General features: G+C 33.3%; 3 protein-coding genes across 3 annotated transcripts; 2 read left to right on the forward strand and 1 right to left on the reverse strand.

Moving 5' to 3' along the window:
- The first annotated feature begins 2,162 nt into the window (after nt 1–2,162).
- LOC120161257 (LEAF RUST 10 DISEASE-RESISTANCE LOCUS RECEPTOR-LIKE PROTEIN KINASE-like 2.5) lies at nt 2,163–4,842 on the forward strand. The gene is made up of 4 exons (XM_039171522.1): nt 2,163–2,278; nt 2,618–3,295; nt 3,374–3,415; nt 3,506–4,842. Exons 1-4 carry the CDS (start codon nt 2,206–2,208, stop codon nt 4,681–4,683), a joined length of 1,971 nt encoding a protein of 656 aa, XP_039027453.1. The 5' UTR covers nt 2,163–2,205; the 3' UTR covers nt 4,684–4,842.
- Nucleotides 4,843–8,128: 3,286 nt separating this feature from the next.
- LOC120161135 (glycosyltransferase BC10-like) lies at nt 8,129–11,863 on the forward strand. The gene is made up of 2 exons (XM_039171399.1): nt 8,129–8,680; nt 11,157–11,863. The coding sequence occupies exons 1-2, from the start codon at nt 8,129–8,131 to the stop codon at nt 11,787–11,789; spliced, it is 1,185 nt and encodes a 394-aa protein (XP_039027330.1). The 3' UTR covers nt 11,790–11,863.
- A 2,529-nt stretch (nt 11,864–14,392) lies between these two features.
- LOC120161318 (plastidic glucose transporter 4-like) lies at nt 14,393–21,430 on the reverse strand. The gene is made up of 13 exons (XM_039171595.1): nt 21,162–21,430; nt 19,828–19,942; nt 19,310–19,377; nt 18,782–18,914; nt 18,595–18,694; nt 18,404–18,516; nt 17,285–17,378; nt 17,018–17,171; nt 16,661–16,807; nt 16,490–16,563; nt 15,400–15,488; nt 15,159–15,273; nt 14,393–14,811 (listed from the first exon to the last, which is right to left on the reverse strand). Exons 1-13 carry the CDS (start codon nt 21,418–21,420, stop codon nt 14,629–14,631), a joined length of 1,644 nt encoding a protein of 547 aa, XP_039027526.1. The 5' UTR covers nt 21,421–21,430; the 3' UTR covers nt 14,393–14,628.
- Nucleotides 21,431–22,744: the final 1,314 nt, after the last annotated feature.

Genomic DNA, 22,744 nt, shown 5'->3' on the forward strand with positions numbered 1-22,744 from the left:
CTAAAAATGCATTTGATAATAACAATATTTACTAAATTATTCATATAATATTCATAATAGACTATTATTTTTAAAAATGAAATATTAACATTTTTAAATACAAATGTTTAATGAAATTAACTAAAAAATTATACGGGTAAAGAAACTTTTAATCCTTAAACTTACCAACTTTTCTCAACTTAATCCCATAACTTTTTTGGCTTACATTAATCCTTGAATTTAGTAATTTTCTTCTTATACTTTTAGTAATTTTGATGATGTATCACTTTAAAATCATACTATAAGATATATTCTCGAAGTGCCATGTCATCAAAAGAATTAAAAAAATAGGTAAAAAATCAAATTCATAGACCAAATTGATTTTTTACCTAACTTAGGGTAAAGATAATAATATATAGATGTAATAAGATGCATAGTTATTCATCTCAAACTAAAATATTTTTATGAGTTGTGGACAAATACAATGAATTGGTGGAGTAGGTGAGGAGAGTACTTAACAATCTTAAATTCTGTTAGGAATTACTTTAATGTAGGGTATAGGTATATATATTGATTTCAACAATATTTCGATATTTGTATAATAAAGTGAGATGAATTTTATAGTATCTTTCCGTTCATGATATACATATAGATTATAGATATAATTTTTTTTAAAATATTTTTTTCATTGTTGGATTGAAACTCTCAATAATTAAAAGTATATTATTTTTTAAAAAAAATATTTACGTCGTTTTAATCTCAAGATTTTATCTTTTGACTTTTAAGAGGATATCGAGGGTGCTTCGATTGAGAAGAGTACAGTTCATATATTGTGTCTAACTTATCTTGACTTATCTCGTATGTCGAGCCGTCACGTAGTTCAACCTATTTGATTTGGACGATGTAATCTTTCAATCCGCTAATTTTATTGATTTAGTTATTATGACTTTCCACTCAAAATTAATCGGGATGAATCACATGTCGATTTAACATACTAGATATATAACTCACAATAAACTAGATATGATATATGACCCGTGCTCTCTTTAGGTGTGATGCTCTGGAGACTCTGAATATTCGAGAGATAAAATGTCAAGATTAAAACCGCTAAAAATTATCTCAAATGAATAATACATTTTCATGAACAAATAAATAATGAAAATGAATATTTTGAAATATATATATAATTGAAAAACTATGACATTTTTTTGTTGACTTGGATGCACACATAACGCAAGTAAACTAAAAAAAACAATGAAAACTAATCGTAATAAAATCATAATGGAATAAATATTGTAAAGGGCAGGTTGGTTTATTACGTTAGGGTAAACTACATGTTTGGTAACTAAACTTTACTCTCTCTCTTATTTTATTTATCATACTATCAATTTATTTTTTCAATTTACTCACTGAACTTTACATATTGAATTTTTTTGTAGTTCTGCTGTTAAATAATTAACGGTATTATGACATTATCGTATTTTAATCAAAACGACATTTTTTTAGTCTAAAATTTATTTTTTTCAAGAATTCAAAATGACATCGTTTTAATGTAAGTTGTAATTTCATAATGTTGTTTAGTTATTTAATGACATAGTAACAAAAAAAGTAATCTATAAAGTTCAATTAGTAAATTGAAAAAATTGAAAGTATAGTGAGTGAAATAGGAGAGATAATAAAGTTTAGTTACCAAACGTGTAGTTTACTCATTACATTGAAGTTTTATCTTGTCTGTCCACTTTTATCGTGGTTACTTGATAGCTCGACATATTTATGTCCGTCTTAGTTTCTTAGTAATCCTCTTTCATCTTCCTTTATGATCCTTCATTTTGGGAGTTTGTAGTTGCGGTTTTCCTTTTATTTATATCCAACACGTCACACGAGTTGAATCGTTCAACCCTTCGGCTCGTCATCCTTTGTTCCTTTTCCAGCCTACTTCCATCAGTATCATATTTATTGACTTGTGAAACACGGTCCCTAAAGGTTTAAACTGGCCGGCCCTACACCATGGAAACCAGTCTTGGCTGCTTGTTTACGGGTCAGATCATGGTAGACTTTTATGATATTTTAATTTCTCAATTTCTTTACCTGCTTATTTATTCTATTTGGTGCTTCTACACCTACACCCAAGAAGAAACTGGGATATTTCCTCTGTTTCCCGTCCTTATCACCTAATTCCCATCACAGTTCTAGACCTAAGCTGAATTTCTTTCGAGACTAGCAATAATGGCAGCCCTTGTGGGCCTTTTTCGTGTATTGTCGCATAGGTTGAAGTTGGTAGAATTCCTGAAAATAACTGGTATGGGTTTTTCCTTCTGTTTCTCTGGATTTTCTTTCACGTTATGAACAAGTCAAGTATGTTGATTCTTAGATTAGTTTCTTTGCTTCTTCAGTCTTCACTATTTGGGTATCTGTTTTTGTCTTTGTTGAGTATTGATGGGTTTTTAGTGTTTTACTCCCTTGGATTTTGATTCTTGAGAAAGAGATGACTTTAATTTCTTGTTTGTGTTGATTTTTCTCTTTGTTAAATTGCATTTGTGTGTATTTATACGTTATAGAATTACTTGATCTACTTTCTAGTTTTATTTAGGACTCTTTGGTGTTAATTTGGTTTAAAAGAATTGTGTCAATGTGGCAGGAACTTCCTCCATTGTTGGACTACTTGTAATCTTTATGTCCTTCCAAGTTCTGGTGTGTATAGGCAGTATTGAGTCTAGGAATTCCCCGGAATGTAACAAACCTTTCAACTGCGGCCTCGTCCGAGATCTGAGGTATCCGTTCCGGCAAAGGGGTAGCCCGGCGTATTGCGGGGAGCTGGGATTCGAGATGTATTGTGAGGGTGGTAGTCCCATGATTATAATCAGTTCACGGAGTTACCAAGTTCTGGTATACAATACCACCCTCAAATCTCTTACACTTGCTCCTATGAGTAGCTCGGATAGCGTGCTTTGTCCCCGGCGCCTCGTCAACACCTCGTTGAATCTCAGCCCTTTCCAGGCTGCTTGGAATACCCAGAACATATCGCTTTATTACGGTTGCCCCACCGATGTGAATCGGTATGAAGGGCTTTCTAATCATCAGTTCAATTGCAGCATGAATGGAACTGATACCATAGGGTATTTTGTGGTCACATCGTACTTTTCTAACCTCTCGGTTGCAACGAAGGATGCCTTGAGATCATGTCGTACCAATGTTCTTGTCCCGGCTTTCGCTTCAATACTACAGGTTTTAGAGCACAACCCGGGTCCAGCTAATCTGAATGTCACCCTTGCTAATGGCTTTGGGGTGCAATGGGATCAAAACGATCCCATCTCAGGTATCATAGTCAACAATCATTCTTCTCCATAATCTGTTCTTTTGCTAAGATTCTAACTTGATTCATCGCTGGTTGCAGGGTCATCAAATGGTTTCAATTCAAAGTTTAAGTTAGCCATAGGTAAGTACTATTGGTTCATATTTCAGTCGGAACTACGAACAGCAGCTAGGTAGTACTCCTCTAACTTTGATTCCTTGTTCTCTGAAATAGGCTTCGGAGTGGCCGGAGTTGTTTTGGTAGTTGCGGCTTTGATGGTAACTTTCCAGATTAAAAAAGAATCACTGTCAAGAGGAGTGTTATTGAAGTTACAACGAGGGAAAAGGAAGCAATGGGAAAGGATTGAGGCATACATATTGCAGTATGGTTCTGAACTTGCTCCGAAGCGATATTCTTATGCAAACATCAAGAAAATAACCAAGTCATTCAAAGACGAACTAGGTCAAGGTGGATTTGGAACTGTATATAAAGGTACGTTACCCGATGGCCGACTTGTTGCCGTAAAAGTCCTAAATGAAGCCAAGGGGAGTGGAGACGAGTTCATAAATGAGGTGGCTAGCATTAGCCGAACCTCTCATGTTAATATAGTGGCATTTGTTGGTTTCTGCTATGATCTCTACATACGAGCTCTAATCTATGAATTCATGCCCAATGGATCGTTGGATAAGTTCATCTGCCATCGAGATTCTCCGGATAGACCTAATCAGCTCGAAGTGAAAACGTTATACGATATCGCAATCGGCATTGCCAGAGGATTGGAATACTTGCATCAAGGCTGCAACACGAGGATCCTACACTTCGACATAAAACCTCACAATATCCTTCTAGATGACAATTTTTGTCCCAAAATTTCAGATTTCGGGCTAGCTAAACTATGTGAGCGGAAGGAGAGTATAATTTCCACGATAAGTGCTAGAGGAACTATTGGATATATTGCTCCAGAGGTGATATGCCGAAGCTTCGGAGGAATCTCGCACAAATCCGATGTTTATAGCTACGGGATGATGCTCCTTGAAATGGTCGGAGAAAAAGAAAATATCCATAGTCAAACCAGTAATCAGAATTTTCCGATATGGATTTACGATTGTCTTAAAGGAGGAGCAGACTTGAATCTTGAAGGAATGACAGCCGAAAATGAAGAACTAATCAGAAAGATGATCATAGTGAGTTTGTGGTGCATTCAAAGTAATCCATCAGATCGACCATCGATTACTCAGGCCTTCGAGATGTTGCAAGGAAGCATCGGATCTCTGACGATTCCTCCGACACCATTCCTTTATTCTCCTCCGAAATCACCTGAAGACACCTTCACATCATCATTTTTCAGACCATCCAACATTCCAATGGAATACAGTGGATATGGTTTGTCTAGTATGTCAAATAAATTGTGAGATAGATATGTGTATGATTATGAACTCGTTTACTTGGTGAATATTGGGTTACTTTCTTTTCGTAGTATGTTGAACACAGTTTTTTTGTGAATACATGACAAATGATGATCAATGTATTCATCTTTTTTAGCCCTGGATGTAGTAAAGTTTTTTTTTTTTTAATTGTACCGAGCGTTATTTTTGTGTGCAAATTATAAGATCGATTTTATTTTGACTATTGAATAACCGTGACAGTTAAGTAAATATATATATAATAAGACATTTGATATTCATTGTTTATATATTTATCGATTTAAAATAATTAAAACTTTTTTAATAAATTGAAGTGGGAATAAGAGAATTGAAGCTCATATAAAATTATAACTAATACAAAAGAGAAAGGACTTGAGAAATGTTTGGAATGAAGATTTAGAGAATTGCCCTAGAATTATCAATCATTTAATTTTTTATATACTTTTGTAGTTAATTACATCATTTTTAAATTTATACTTTAAATAAATTTCTAAATTTTAAAAAAATTATAATTAAGTTCCTAAAATATATACCGTATCATTTAGCTCATTTCATCAGTCTGACTTTAACTTGGACTTTTAAATCTTTGTTCAAATTAATCTGAATGAAATATAATTAAAATACATAGATCATAATAAATTTATGATATTGGATAATTTGAATTTGATGTATTAGAAAAAGAAAAAAACCGACTTCGTATAATATTTTAATTTTATTTTTTAACATGTTAAATTTAAATTATTTATATAATAAGTATACATATATTTATAATATATATTGTGTATTTTAAAATACTTTACAAAAAAAAAATCTAAACTGACATTTAATGTTTAAATTATAAAGTTCAAGCTTACATTTAATATTTAAATTAACGATTAAACTTATAGAAAATTTATTGAAATGATATTCACACTTTTAAGTATTCTATTAATATGATAATCAGCTATTATTAATTCTTCCTTTTTCTATTTGAAGCAATTTGGAAAACTTTCGGGCACGCGGTTTGAAATATTTGTTTTTCCTTACACTCTAAACATTTTTATCCTTTTAAAAAATCAGTCCTGAAATTTATAATAAAACCGGCGGCTTCTTTGTTTTAACGATAGTGGTTCCCGTTTAAGTTTGAAAGTCTGTCCAAAATTTAAAAGAATTTCAATAAAAAATATTAAGTCCAAAAAATGAGTTTTTATAAAAGAATTATATATTTTTTTAAAATATGAGTCGGATTCTTATGTTTTATTATTTTAATTTTATATAATCCATATTACATAAAGTTAAATTTATAATAATACATAAAACTAAAATGTAAACATTAAAAAATATATTAACATATCCATGTGTACGGAACTACTTGGGGGTTACCCAATTTTTTTATAATAACGTTTTAGGTTAAATTCTTAATAGATTCTTATTTTTTTTTATATAAAATGATTTTATCCCACAATATTTAATTCTAGTCGCGTTTCTCTGTACGTTATATATATCTATTTATCTTCACTCATTTAATGGTCTTAGATCTGTATAATTTTTTTATATTATGTTAGTGGATGTTAACCCGATAAATAAATATATATATATATATATATATATATATATATATATATATATATCGTTAGAAAAGGTTGGCTATCTTTCATGCACCTACTTAGGTTTTTAGTTATTGCTTTGGTTGACTTTTGATTTTCCTTTTTTAATAAAAAGATTAATCGTAGATTTATAATTAACAACTATAAATATAAAATCTGCACATTATAAGGCTTAATTCTTGAACTGACAAAAATATTTTATCATCATTAGATTAAAACCTCATCAACGTAGATAATTCAAATAAAAATGAAGACGAAACTTGAGTTTTCATTTTTCTTACGCCATAATTCATAACAAAAAACACGTTAATGTACATCGAACCTGTGTATAATATTGAAGTCTAAGTGGACTTCAAACTAATCAAGTAATCATCACCACGTTAGCTCTCTTCCATGGTGACAACGGTGTTATAGCATATATGTATATAATTAACATATTTAAAATAATTTAAAAATGATATATTTAGATCATAAAGTCAATAAAAATGTTATAAAAATAAAATTATTAAATACAATTTTAAAATTATTTTTTTATTATTTTTATTGATATCTGGCTAAAGTTGATAAAGAATGGCAACACGTAATGTGTTTGAAAAGAAAATATAGCACTAACTGAAGGCAAAAAGATACAAAGTAATTAAGGAATAAAGGCTACCCTAAGCACAACCCTAAATCAAAGTAACTTTTTTTAAGGTAATAACGTTTGTCAAAGAGTTTGTTGGTTCTGACTAAATATGTGAAGTAATTTTCAATTAAATTAAGCCAGACGCAAGGAAGGGTGCAGACATGGTTATTTCTCTTTCTTTTTCCTCGAATCTTTAAGCATTGATTTCGGTTTTCCCTTCCTTAGGGTTTTACGCCAATGTGCGGGCAATTCTATTGCTTTTTTTTCCATCTTGTTTGATTTCTAGACAAAGACAAGATTATTAGGGACATATTATATAAGTTAGATCTTGTATTTAGGGATGGGAATTTCATCCTGATTCGATGAGTTAGGGTCAAACTTTTTTGAATGATATAGTCTCATCGAATTTAGATTTGGGATAAAAATATTTAACTTAATTCGAATTGATATAGTATTATAATTAATCATCGATAATTATAATAATACTTATTTATATATTATTTTTTCAATGAGATAATTATTTTACCTAATAAAAATGAATTTCATATAGATTGAATCAGACGCAGATGTAAATTTTAATCTAAAAATTGGCACCCTTCTAAATGCATGTCGAGTCAGAATGGAGGAATTTTTTTCTTCATATTTGGATGTGTTAAAATTCAATCTGAATTAATCGGTCAATAGATCATATATCAATAATTAATTAAAAAAATAAACCACTTATGAAGTGACGCGTTTGGGATTTGCTTTGAACGCCCACCAGAGTTTTTAAAGTTAGATTTTAAATTTCGTTCGATACAGTGGACTAGAATTATTGAATCTAACTATTATGCAAATGAAAATTTTGTTATTTTTAAGACATGTTAAAGATTAAAATAAATTCCACGTTAATTGAGTTTGAAATATATTCTAGACACGTAATATAATTATTAACATCACTCAACCTAAAATCAATCAACGTTAGAAATCAAGTAGCTTTGCTATTCAAAGAAGTATTCAGCAGTGCACAAATTTTAATTATCAAGATCAGTCGAATCTTAAAAAAGAGAAATACATGCAGCAATGCCTTTTCTTAAGGTTTAATCACCCTAACCCTGCTAGCTTTTTCCAAGTCAATTTCAACCTAATATCAAGATCGTAGGCGATGAATTTTGAAGCACAATGCTTGTTTACGATCACTATTTAAACACCCTCTGGCTCCCCCATTCCTCCGCACACAACCATGGGCGTCGACAAACATATAATCCAACCATTTTCCAAGCCACTCACGACCGACAAACTCGTCTTCCATCTCATCTCTTTCGTCACTGGTTTATCAGTCGGTATTCTCATCGCTTTACAGCTTAAAAGCTTTCCGCTTCTACTTTCTCAAGCCTCCTCTTTGGTCTATAGTACTTCTTCTCCACCAGTTCCCCCGTCACCGTCGCCGTTGTTATCACCGCCGGATCCGTTGCCGGCGTCTTTGACGAATGGAAGCACGTTTTCCGGCTCTAGCGTTACGGTTTCGTTGGAACAACGTAAGTCTTTGATGCACAACATGAGTGACGAAGAGTTGTTGTTGAGAGCATCTAGGGTTTCGAGAATGGAAGAATATTATCGTCCGAAGGTAGCTTTCATGTTCTTGACTATTGGTCCACTTCCCTTGGCTCCGTTGTGGGAAAAGTTTTTTCAGTTAAACGAAGGCTTGTACACGATCTACGTTCATTCACATCCTGATTACAATGAAACAATCCCTCAAACTTCAGTCTATTATGGTCGAAGAATCCCCTGCCAGGTATATATATTTCAGAATTTAATTTATTTTTCTTTTGAAAATGATAAAAAAAATGTGAGACAGAGTTAGGATGATTAAATATTAGGAGGAAGAAAGTATCTAAATTTAAAATAATAGGAATTTATTAGGTATTTAATTTAAGAAATTAGAAGGACAAAAGTTTGATTTTGTTTAAGTTTAAATTGATAAGAAATTGGGAAGGGCAAGACCCTCTCTCATCCACTCTCTATATACATATGTCTCTAACATTTATTAAATAGTCATTGTAGTTATTTTTTTTTCTAGCATTTTGATATCAATGTTTTATATCAAGGTAAAAAATCATTTTGTTGATGAAAAGTGTTAGTCAACAAATGGTAAATGCTCTTAAACATGAGTCTTTTTGTCTTAAAATGAATCGTTAATAATTAAAATGCTAAAAAAATATCGAGGTAAAAAATCATTTTGTTGATGAAAAGTGTTAGTCAACATATGGTAAATGCTCTTAAACATAAGTCTTTTTATCTTAAAATGAATAGTTAATAATTAAAATGCTCAAAAAAAAAACTAAAATGCTCCAATAGAAAGAAATAAAGAATAACAACTATTTAGTCAAATGTCAGTAGTCTTTTTATTCTAAAATGAAATGTTGATGACCGAATATTCTAAAATGGAATGAAATTAAAATGACTATTCAAGCGCGAAAGGTATTTTTTAATAGAGAAAATAACCTCAGTGACCAAAAATGCCTTATAATATACGATTTTAACCAACTTTTTTTGGATTTGCCAAAATGACCAACTAAATCGTAATGCGATCGATAATTCGCAACGCGATCTCCGGTATCGCAAATCAGTTTCCAGATTCGCAACGCGAACATCGACTATCGCAACGCAAACTTCGACTATCGCAATGCGATTTTCCAAATTCGTTGCGATAGTCTAAGTTCGCGTTGCGATTTATTCCAAATTCGCGTTGCGATAGTCCAAGTTCGTTGCGATAGTCGAAGGCGTTGCGATAGTCGAAGGCGTTGCGATTTATTCCAAATTCGCGTTGCGATAGTCCAAGTTCGTTGCGATAGTCCAAGTTCGCGTTGCGATTTATTCCAAGTTCGTTGCGATAGTCGAAGTTCGCGTTGCGATTTATTCAAAGTTCGTTGTGATAGTCCAAAATTGCAACTAAGAATTTTCTCTAAAAAGATAGTATTCGCGCGGACGTGTCGAAGACACGTATTACCACGACCACGACCACGACCAGAGACGAGATGAGACGGACGGCAGCGACAGCGGCGCGCAAGAGTCTCCATTGTTCTCTATCACTCAACAAGGAAGTGGGAAAGTCAAGCCTTAAATACCATTTCCAATAGTGTTTTCAATACTATGTGAGATTGAGCATTACCAACACTTGTTCCCAATACTATGTGGGATTGAGCCTTAAATAGTGATATTATTTGTGAATTATAGTTAATGACTTTAGTATTTGTATGAAAAGTATTTGTGATTCGTTTAGTTTTAATGCAATTCTAATTTATTTTCAATTGATTGTAATTGCACGATAACAATTTTTTTATTCTCGCGAGTGATGCAATTTTTTTTTGAATGTTTTGCTTAAAATTACAATAATCGCGATTGATTGTAGATTGACTTTTAATTATGACATATTTAATCGTATAATACTAATGCAATTGGTTGCTGATTCAGTTGTTTTAAGGTGCATGATTGTTAATTGTTTCCTGAATAATCACATAGTATTGGAAACAAGTGTTGGTAATGCTCAATCCCACATAGTATTGGAAACACTATTGGGAATGGTATTTAAGGCTTGACTTTCCCACTTCCTTGTTGAGTGATAGAGAACAAGGGGGACTCTCACGCGTCGCCGCCGTCGCTGTCTCGGGTCGGGTCGTGGTCGTGGTCGTTGTCATACGTGTCTTCGACATGTCCGCGCGAATACTATCTTTTTAGAGAAAATTCTTAAGAAACAAATGCAATACCACCAGTCGTTGCGCTTTTGGACTATCACAACGAACTTGGAATAAATCGTAACGCGAACTTCGACTATCGCAACGAACTTGGAATAAATCGCAACGAATTTGGAATAAATCGCAACGCGAACTTCGACTATTGCAACAAATTTAGAATAAATCACAACGCGAACTTCGACTATAGCAACGAACTTAGACTATCGCAACGAATTTGTAATAAATCGTAACGCGAACTTCGACTATCGCAAATCAGTTTCCAGATTCGCAACGCGAACTTCGACTACCGCATCGCGAATCTGGAAAATGATTTGCGATACCGGAGATCGCGTTGCGAATTATCGATCGCATTGCGATTTAGTTGGTCATTTTGGCAAATCCAAAAAAAGATTGTTAAAATCTTATATTATAAGGCATTTTTTGTCACCGAAGTTATTTTCTCTTTTTAATATTGTACCTTTTATTTTTAATTTCAGTTGTTGATGTTTTTTGCAATTTTGTTTGTGGGTGCGGCAGCCGGTGCATTGGGGGACTGCATCGATGATAGATGCAGAGAGACGACTACTTGCAAATGCACTTCTTGATGTATCAAATCAAAGATTTATTCTCCTATCAGACTCATGCATTCCCCTCTTCAACTTCAAGAAAACCTATGACTACCTCATCACCTCAAACCTAAGCTTCTTGAGCGTGTACGATGATCACCGGAAACCCGGTCGGGGTCGATACAATCCCCAAATGTCACCCGCAATTAATCTCACCGATTGGCGGAAAGGGTCTCAGTGGTTCGAAATGCATCGCGAGATGGCCTTGCACGTTGTTTCCGACCAGAAGTATTATTCGATTTTCCGAGAGTACTGCCACCCGCCTTGCTACAGCGATGAGCATTACATACCTACGTTGGTGAACATGTTTTACGTGGAATCAACCTCGAACCGGAGCGTTACGTGGGTTGACTGGTCGAGAGGAGGGCCTCATCCGAGGAAATTCGGTGCTCCCGATATCAACGAGGAGCTTCTGAATCGAACTCAAAATGGATCGGAATGCATTTACAATGGGAATACAACTTCAATATGCTTCTTATTTGCTAGAAAGTTTTCACCAGGCACCTTGAAGCCCTTGCTGCGGCTCCTTGATTTTGACAACTGAACAATTCTTTTGTTCCAAATTGTTCAATAACAACTGCAAATCTTGGATTTCACCTGTTTTCCCCTTTATTTTTAGGCTGACTTTCGTGTAAAATCCCATTTATTAGAAATATATTAATTTGTTACTACTTTCGAAAAAAATAAAAATAAAATTATAAGCATTTTTCATAATTATGCTTAACTTTTCTTGTAAAATATGTTCATGGCCCGGTCAGTCTAGATTGGATTATTCAAATTTTAATTTCTTTTATATCGTGTTAAAATCAATTCAGTTTCATATGATTATAAAATATACGATGAGTAACTGAAAAGTGTTGTTTAAGAATTAGTTGTTTATGATTGTTGTGAAAAAAAAAATACTTTCGAAAAAAATAAAATATATCTATTCGAGATTATATAATAAAATTTAAAATATATTAATTTGAATTATAATTAAATTCATTAATGTGATGATAAATAATTTTTTTAACTTACAGCACGAATCAAGCATTATTAGTGATTAAGAGATTTGTTGTTAACTCTTGAGGTTTTGAGATCAACACCGCATACGTAGGGATATGAGCCTTTATTATCAAAGGTTTAATAATCTTTTGAACACACACTGCATTGTATTCAACCCATATTTATAAAAAATAAAAAACTTTAAAATATAATAACATTATATAAATATGTTTTGATAACTCAATATTAATATTTGATGTTGTGAGATATTTTTTATAATAATATAAATTTTAAATTTATTATTTTTTTTATATTTAAAACAAATTTCAAGAGAGAAATAATTATAAAACATTACCAAAAAATACATTAACATTTGTAATATAAGATGATTCAATTAAACTATAAGTTACGATACTAAATATTATAAAAAGCTACTAATGCTTGCAATATAAAATGTATACTTATTAAGAAAGCAATGTTTTTCTTTAATACAGACCTCAGTTTTGTTGAATGTTTTAAGGAGTTGATTATGGGTTTTGTATGCTTTTTTTCCTTTTCCTTTTTGTTGAAAATATGGGTTTTGTATGCTTCGTTGGCGCAAATAGCGGCCGAAAAAATGTCTTATGGTGGGAAGGAAGCAATGCTCCGTTTGAGATAACTGTATTATCGCTCTAACGGGTGAAATTACCATAGATGCCCTTATAGTAGGTGATTGATTGTATTTTGGTCATTCTACTAAGTAAATAGTAAATTTCGTATTTAGCAAATTGACCGCTTGTTTAAATTTCTGTCATTCCACAGTTAAACATTGATTTTTTTTATTTTTTTGGTACAACAGATGAGAACCTCCTAAAACAGGAGTTTAAATTCCAAGAGTCGCTTCTCCTCTAGCATCAGTACTCAACAGTGGGACAATTACTTCCTGTGGATCCGTTGGGATGGTGACATAACTCTCCTGTTCACTTGCCATGTTAGCAAGACGGTCAGCGCATTTGTTATCTTCCCACCAGATATGTCTTATCTCCCTTACCCACCAAGACGGTTGAACATAGATTTGACAAGAGAAAATCTTAATTATTAAACTGATCTTTGTACTTACATTTTTCTCCTAAATTGATGTTTTTATTTTTTATTTCAAACTGATACTCAAACTTTAATTCTGTCAAATATTTATTTTATTACACCGTTGGAAAAACACGACATATAATTATCAAATTTTGACTTGTAAAATTATTATTTTTGAGTTCATATGACCGGCTCAGCTGGAAATTGTTGGAGGCAATTTTTGAGTCCATGTCTTTCAGTAATCATTGGATTGATCTCATTTTGAAGTGTGTTCAAACTGTCTATCATCATGTGTTTGCCAATGAGGAACCTACAGAATTCATTAAACCGGAAAGAGGTCTGAGGCACGGTGACCCCCTGTCGCCATATTGTATTCATTTTGTGCCAAAACGTTCTCTCAATTTTGCATTAACCATGGCAGAAGAGGATGGAAGCTTAAAGGGAGTTAAGCAGAGGTAGCATTCCTATCTCCCACCTACTTTTTGTTTATGATGCCTATTTGTTTCTCAGAGATGATATTAATTGTTTTTTCAGAGCTTGAAACTGATGATATCATATTCGTCGGCCGGTTTTAAACCAGGAAATTGCTGTTAGAATTATGGGAAAGGAACCTTCACAACTGCAGAAAATGGGGATGCCACATGTAACATGATGATCCAGGAAAAGAAAGTCCATTTTCATTGGAATTACCATACTTTGGCTGACGATATTTTAAGGTTGTGCTCAGGACTTGTGGAGCTCAGTGCATGCAGCAAAAAACACCCGTGGTCCAGGAGCCTTCAAGCTGCACTGGCTAGGAGATCTTTAGCTAACCCAACTGCTTAATCTCGTTCTTAATTGTTCTTTACCTAATTGTGACCCATGCTGTTAGTGTTACCTTTTTGCAGTGTTTTAATTGGTTATCCATCATCAAATAAAAAGAGATCCATTTGTTCTCCAGATCCTATAATACACAGATTAGAAAGTTACTTTTAACCGATGTTATAGTTTCGATTTTGTTATCAACATTGTAATCTAATCTCCGAAAAAATCTTATTATTAAGGGTGATATCATCACTTGTAATCTAATCTGGCATCCTATAACCAAAATGTTATAGAGCTGGTATTTTCTTGCGCTACTTCTAGTATTCCATAAATGGACAGTTCCAACAACAAAAATATTTTCTGCACAAAGTACTACAATTCTAGAATTCAAGCAACAAACGTGTACACTTCACTAAAACTGGTTGCTTCTGTCTGGACTTAACCCAAAGATGAAAAATAATGGAATGCTCATGACATGAATTTCACCAGATTCAGAGATTATTACTGCACACCTTTGGATATTGTACAAATCAAGTCGTCGGATTCAGAGCTAGCTCTATTTCTTCCAATGATCGCCCCTTCGTTTCCACAACGTTACCAGCTATGTACAAGACAGCAAGGGCACAAACTCCAGCGAATCCCAAATATACCGAGCTGATCCCAAACTTGTTGACAAAACTCAAGAAATACAGGCCAATGACAAAGTTGGAGATCTGTTGGAACAAGAACACAGGCCAGAGATGAAACAATAAATCCCCAGTTGGTAGAAGAAGACAAAGATACAAACACCAAATATTCAGATCATGCTACACGGTTTGGAGGTGTTGAATATAGGTATGTTTCAGGCGTTTTTAAGTTTTATAAGTTTCTCCATGTATTTGGAGAATGATACCCCTGTACTCATGTCGAAGGTATCAACTATGGGTATGGAAATAAGGAGTCTAGGTAACACAGATAAGGAAGAACAAAAACCGTTGCTCCTGTCTAAGTATCTACATTGACAATTTTGCTTTAGGAATAAATATCAACAACTTTGGGCAGCTTCTCGATACTGACTTACCCAATGTGTGCCAAGCGATAAAGCCACTGCTTTAGCTCTGATTCTGGAAGCAAATATCTCCGGCAGAAGAATAGGAGGCACAGGACCAGCACCAAGCGAGAAGGATAAAACATAGCTGTGCAGAAGAAATCGAAGCCAGGTTTAGATCTCACTAGTCAGTAGGAGGTGAAAACAATTGCAGGCATCAAATAAGAAGAAACTTTGATAGGCTTCATTAATTTTATAAAAAACATCAACTCACAGAACGGTTCCAACAACGGCTAGTGTGCCAGAATAGGGAGCCAGGACCTTCCAAGTAAACGACAAAGAGAGTAGTAACATTGAAGCAGCCTTCACAAGCCAAAAGAAGACAGAAAAGTAAGAGCAGTAAAAAATAAAAGTTAATTAATTTAAAGAGAACCGGATAAGTAAATTGGTTATTGTATCATGGTGTAATAAATAACAAGAAAGGACAACATAAGGTGATTGAAGAAGCAAGTAAGCAAGTCTAACAAAGTTTTCAGGGTGGAAGTAAACCATAGGAAAACCAAACAAAATGCTATTATGGCTTTTTTGCTCATCAAAAATCACCGTTCATCCAAAGCATGGCTTTTTTTGTGTGAAAAGTACAATCCATTCAAGCATCCATGAAATCAAAGAAAAATATCAGCTCCAGATGCAAAATGAATGCTGACCAAGGGAGTCATTTTACAGGCAAGCAAATGCTCATTGCTTTATAATTTGCTGAAACCACCAGTGAACTATCTTAAGATGCTTAAATGCACTACTTCCAAGCAAATTCAAGAGACATATTCTCCAATAAGGCATAACAAGCAATATTGAAAACCATAAATAAATATGATTTTATAAGCTGAGTGAGCTATGGTTTTGAAACCATAGAGACAGAGGAATATGAACAAGGGATTTCAACAACTCAATATTTCAACGCAAGTAAGTTGAAAAAAAGAAAAAGTAGTTCAATATACCTAGAAACATCTTCTAGACAAATGATTATCCTAGAGTTTCCAGCCCATACCTACTACCTAGCTAGTGTTTTGCATGCAAGAAAGTTTACCAACTTTTAAATGTTGTGCAATTTGCCATTTCTAACCTAAAACTTCAAATGAACTCTTGGCATCAAGGAAACATCAGTTTCAATTTAATAAAATTGATCATTACATAGACAAAAAAGGAACAAAGAAATGTTATATAGCGAGGATAAATGAGAGATGTTTGTTTTATTTATTATGTGTCTGAAGGCCCAAAATGCAAATGTTGGTGGTTTTGGTAGAATACCACACTCGCTGATTTGGTAAAAGAACTGCTACAAGCCTACAACTTAATAAACCTACCATTCCAGCAAAGCTCGTCATCAGAAGACTTTTTCTTCCTTGTCTGTCCATCAGAGTGGATGCAATAGCGGAGCCTGCAAAGCATATCAGAAGCCAGGGATGTCAAGGATCCTATGTGATTTTTTTTTCTCCCAGGAATTTATATTTTAGGAAAAATAATTAAACACTAACCGAAGACATTCGATGCCCCAACAAGAGCACTTGCTGCAACATCAGATGCAATTCCAGCACTACGAAACACAGCTGTAGAGTAGTATACCACTGCATTTATCCCAGCTAATTGTTGGAATAAGAAAAGCGCAGCTCCAACACTCACAACTGCAGTGTGATAAAAAGTCAAGGAAGGGCATTATTATGATACATTAAAAAGCATTAGAGACTTGAAGGTGTAGCTCTGAGAGAAAAATCATAGGCTATATTATACATTATAACGAATCTTTCATATAACTGCTGCTTTTTCTTAATATTGTCCCGTAGCATTTCTAACAATAGAATTTTTATCTATGGGATTCCAAATTTCAGGTATACCTTTCCAGTAACGACTGCTAAATAGATCAAACCAGCCTGCTTCTTGCTCTATAGACCCCTGCCCTGCATTTCTTAACTCATGCATAACCTCAGCAACTCTTTCCTTTCCATATAATGTTCTTACAGCTTTTTCAGCCTCCAGAATTTTCCCTTTCTGCAAAATTTGCATGTTAAATCAATAAATAATCAATATTATGTATATAATACATATCTATGAAATATGAACAGAAATGCAGAATAGAGAGATTGAGTAGTCCATTCAGAAACCTGATACAGCCACCGTGGACTTTCTGGGGAAAAAGCCATTCCTAGTGCCAATAGAATAGAAGGGACAGCAGCAATGCCAAAAATTGTCCTCCACCTAAATCGAAAAATGTATAAATAAGACAGAAATAAATAATTTACTTGAAAAATAAGCCTTATCCTTAACTACATTTTGGTGCATCATGCACCACATTATATTATGTATAGTGATCAAGGCATTTTCTTGACCTATTCACTCAATCTCACCAACACCACAAAAATCCAAAAATAAAGATTGATAAGAAGCATACCAAAACACATATATATTCTATAACCAGTCACATGGAACTTTTTCTTTTATTCGGTTATTCCCTTTTTTTATAATTTTGTACAATTTTTGGGGAGGATTTGCACCAAGCTCTTTTAGCAGGGGGGGGGAATAGAAAAACCTATGATTGAGACATGCTTAGGTGCACATGTCCAACAGTACAATGAACATGGTATGAACAAATAACGGACAACAAAAAAAGCCTAATCCCACACCATGGTGCATGGGATTGACTACATCAATTATATTGCACCTGTGTCTGTCTAGAAAACATTTACGGGATACAATTCCAAAAAGAAAGATGTTATATTCTTTTCACCCATATCCTAAGGTCTGTTCCTCAACCTTTTGCTAGTAAAATGAACAAGGGGAAAATGAAATTAAAATATAGAAGAAATGAGAAAATAAATCTTGAACAGGTACCAATAAGAGGAAGAAAGGACTTCAATGCCAGTAAGGGGAAATATATTCAGTTACAGCTACCACAAATAGAAAGAATTCTAAGCATCATTTTTACACCAATTAAAGCTCAAATTTCAGAAACACCTACCTAAAATACTTGCCAAAAGTTAAGAGGGTCAAACTCTTTAGATGAATGATTGAATGCATGATTGGTAGTTTCCAGAAAAATGGTTTAAACACAATTCAAGGTAGCAAATTCAGTACGAACAAATGGTGGATCCTCAATATAGACACTTGAAAGAAAGGAAGCAAGCTATTGCCTTGATTACTGAAGAAGATGAAGTGCCAGATGAAGAAACCACTTTGAGGGTCAATTCATGTGACACAAGTATAAGAGTGCTAAGATAGCATACCATTGTGGGTTTCCTGCTAAAGGTAATCCAGCCACCAATGCTGCAAGAATCCCAATACATATAAAAAGTTGATTTATAGATCCAAGTGCACCCCGAATTTCAGTTGGTGAGATCTGACCAATAGAAAGAATATCAACAGATATTTCCAAAAACCAGACAACCAAAGAAAATAATAGTTGTGAAAATTTTACCTCAGATATGTAAAGAGGAACTATAGCAGATGATACGCCAATACCAATACCAGCCAGTAAGCGGCCAATTATCATAGTCTGAACACTCTGGGCTGTAGCACTAAAAATAACTAAGGCATTTTAATGCATGAGTTTTCAACAAACTTCCGACAGTTGAGAAGCTAATAGTTTAGGAAATGATACAAACGTAAGAAATGCTCCAATGATAAGTGGAATAGCATCTAATTGAAAAGTCCTTGTCCTGCCAAATTTGTCTGCCAGTGCTCCCCCAGTAAATGAACCAACAGTAGCACCAGCAAGGAGTGTGCTGACAACCCACCCTACTCAAATTACCATCATATAAAAATAAGAAGTTTAAGTTCTTTGAAAAGTTGGACAACTTAAAGCATAACAAATTTGGGTGTATAATCACAATAACCAAATTGACTAAAAGGAAATACAAGAATCCAACAACATCTGACATTGTTTGAATGATTAAAAATGAAGCAAACTCTTTTTTATATATATAAATAAAGCACGCAACAAGAGATGAATGACAAGGAGCAGTTGAATGCTGTCAGTTCCACTTAAATATCACTAAATAATCTACAAGCAATAAAAATGTATTTATCAAGTCATAATACATATGTCAACACACACACAGAGAAAAAAACAATAACGACGATGCAAGTTGAGATTCAAATTCTCATAGTAATTAAAAGATCACAATACGTGCCTTGCAAGACAGTGTTTTCAGCAATCCCCAGATCCTTAGCTAGATACTCAAGAGCACCATTTACCACCCTGAAGAAATAAGAAATAGAAGGGAGGGGGCAGCATTAGATGCATGTAGAATTATCAAAAGCCAAGCTATAGCAACGATCAAATCAGCCATGTGGCAGAAATTGTAGCAAGGCAACTGCCAAGATATTGATCAGAAATTCTTTTCATAAATTTCAGCAAGAAATTTATTTTCTGTAGCATAATCAATGGGGTAATCTTATTCAATATTGAACATTTCTAAACTACTGAAATATTCATCATCATCGCTTGTTGCAGGTAAATATTTTTGGGACTCCACATAAATGAACCATAGAGAACCTTCTGATGCTTGGTTATTGATGGAGAATACTTGTGTGTTTCTAAAGCACAAATTTCCCAAATAAATCATTGAGATGCTAATACCACTAAAATGACAAGTTTAGAACCAGGGAACAAGAGCATATTCCTTCTGAGTTGAACGGGGATATTTACCCTAGATGGTAACCAAATAATATAGCTCCCAAACAAGCAACACCAACAAATGGCAGAACTGTCCCAGAAGATTTCTCCTGAGGGTTGATAGGTGTCAAATCCTCAATGTCTCCACCTGCAGTATGATTTCAAATGTCATTTGTAAGGTTATAGAAAAGCAGGTTAGAAGGACTAATTTATTTTGACAAAACCGAGATGCTTAGCAAATGATCCATGCACAGGAAAATACATTTGAATAGGAAGAATGCATGCTTCCAACAAACTAACCCACTACACATTAGTGTCACATATACTAGGAGGCATCTGACAAGTATACATCCATCATTACAAATACAACATAGCAAGTTAATATATTTTAGCCAAAAAATGTGATGTTCAAATTAAACAGTCACAAAGAGAATTAGCTAATAATATCTGCAAGAATAAAGTAAGTTTAACCCATAAAAAAAACAATTATCCCATTCACCATTATCATGCTGCTATAGAAGAGATAAAGTCCACTAGCAACCTCATGAAACAAATGTTTACACATTTGCTCTATGGCTTAGAAAAGAAAAGAAAAAAAGCTCCATTGATTATTGTTCTTAAACCTTCTATTTGCTTCTAGAAACAAAAAGTAAATAAGGTATTTGGAATTTGGATACAAAATCAAGTAACATTCCTAAATAATTAAAGTTAAAATTGTAATGTTTTAAACACCAAAATACATAAATTTTCTTGCATTCCCTCGAATGTGTCATATTCAGTTTTAATCAAACAAAAGATTTTACTACTTACTTTTTGCTTTTACTTCCATTGATTATCCAAGAAGCAAATAAGCAAGCAGCAAAACTAACAACAAAACAGAAACTAATTTATTCATTTCTTAACATGATGCTCCCCACAATTCATGTAGGCCCAACAATTCATATTTCCGTATTGTGTTCATATTTAAGTTTTCCATGACATGCTCTTATTTAAATTATAAATTTAAATAGGTTAATAATTTGTAATATATTGATTTTGATATTCATTCAAATTCATGATAGGAACCGTTTTGTTTCCTTATATTTATTGTTTCCGTGCATCGTGTGCATAATTGACACATCAATCCAGTGCCTCCAAAGTTTTCCTATACGAAACATATGATTTATTTTGTTAAAAAATGCAGATAATTAACAAGAGCTACATTTAGCCAAACAAAATCCCACCTCACCAACATCCAATTCGTTCACTGTGCAAAATTTTCTCACATTAAAATCTAACATTAAATTAATAAAAAGAATAAGCTAGAACACAGCTTTAAAAAGTAAAAGGAAAAAAAAAACAAGAAAGAGAGAGAGACAGAGAGAGACCAGACGCTTGAGCTTTGATCGATCGAGATTTGACCGAAGCGCGAACGGCAGTTTTGATACCATTTGTAGCACGTACAAGTCCAGCTCCCATTGAAACGTCACCTGAGCTTAAACCGCTGCTAGTGGAACCACTCCGGATGCAAAGATTGCGATTCAATGTTAAACTCCGTTGCCAAACTTCACTAAAGCGAGGTAAAACTCCCCGTTTTGGAATCTCTAAGCCTAAATTCCCTTTGACTAAATGTGTTGACGCCTGCATTCTCAATTAGCTGATTCGCAAATAAAATAAATAATCGACCAATCAAAAAAGTAAAAAAGAAAAAGAAATTAAACTAAAAAACGGAATCACTGAGAAGTGAGAGCAAGACGTACCGAGTGTGAGGGCGGAGCTGAGAGTGTGAAAGGATGAGTCAGATCCTGATGAGAACAGCTTCGGAAAATCTGTTGGAATGAGTATCTGTTCGCTCACTAGAAGCTTACAGCAAGATAGGACAAACTTGGTGGAGAAATAAATCAAATCAATTACTCTCTCTTTTTCTCTCTTCAGAAAAAAAAGAGTAGTAACTAATTTAGTTTTGAGTTTTGTTTGTTTTACTATATAAAAAAATTATAATATAATTATAAAAGGGTAGTTATGCTGTGAAGTTAATTTAGAACGAATTCTAACTTTTATCTTTTTTAATTTGAAATGTTATATAATTGATAATAATTTTGGTTATAATTAAAAATATTATATTGTAATAAATTTTAATTTTAAATATTATATATTTATTTTAAAAACTTATATAATTAATAATAATTTTAGTTATAATTAAGAATATTTTAACGATAACTTTTAAATTATAACTATAAAATTTATATAATTTACATAAATTATTATAAAAATAATATTTTTAATTTAAGCTTAAAATGTAATCCAATTTACTCTAAAAAAATTATATTCTTAACAAATTTATGATTACCATCTATTTCTATATTTTAAAATTTTATGTTAACCTTTATACTTTACGCTCATTCAAACAGTATGTGGGGGAGTGCTTGTGTGTTTGGGATTAGATTTTGGATCAGATTTACATTGCGTAGGAGATGACGTGGGTCCACGTGAGGTCCGCTTCGTCTGCGCTTCTCACATCTCGTGCTTAGTGTAAAATTTATTTGAAAAATCTATTCTTTTCGACTCAATTTAATTTAAAATAATTTGATTTGAATTAATTTTAAAGTATAATTTATTAAATTTAAAGGTATTTCTATCTAAAAATCTCACTGACATAAATTAATTACCTGTTAGACATCGTTTCAAAAAATTTTATTGATCTAACATCCTTTACAGAAAGGTGCGGATGATAATATACGCCATATCCTGATGTGACATCATGTAAGGTTAAGACGTAGACCATCATTTGCGCCTCTCTGTGATTCTGACACGAATTATAAAGGTACGAATCACCATCTGTGTCTTTCAATTAAATTTTAACTGTTAACACCTCCCACATTAATTACCCAACCAGACAAACCCATCCCCCATCCCTATAAATACCCCCTTCTTTCTTTATTCCACACACCAAATCATCTTAAAGTATCCC

Source organism: Hibiscus syriacus, unplaced genomic scaffold (assembly GCF_006381635.1).
Source record: "Hibiscus syriacus cultivar Baekdansim isolate YM2019G1 unplaced genomic scaffold, ASM638163v2 tig00111398_pilon, whole genome shotgun sequence".
NCBI lineage: Eukaryota > Viridiplantae > Streptophyta > Magnoliopsida > Malvales > Malvaceae > Hibiscus > Hibiscus syriacus.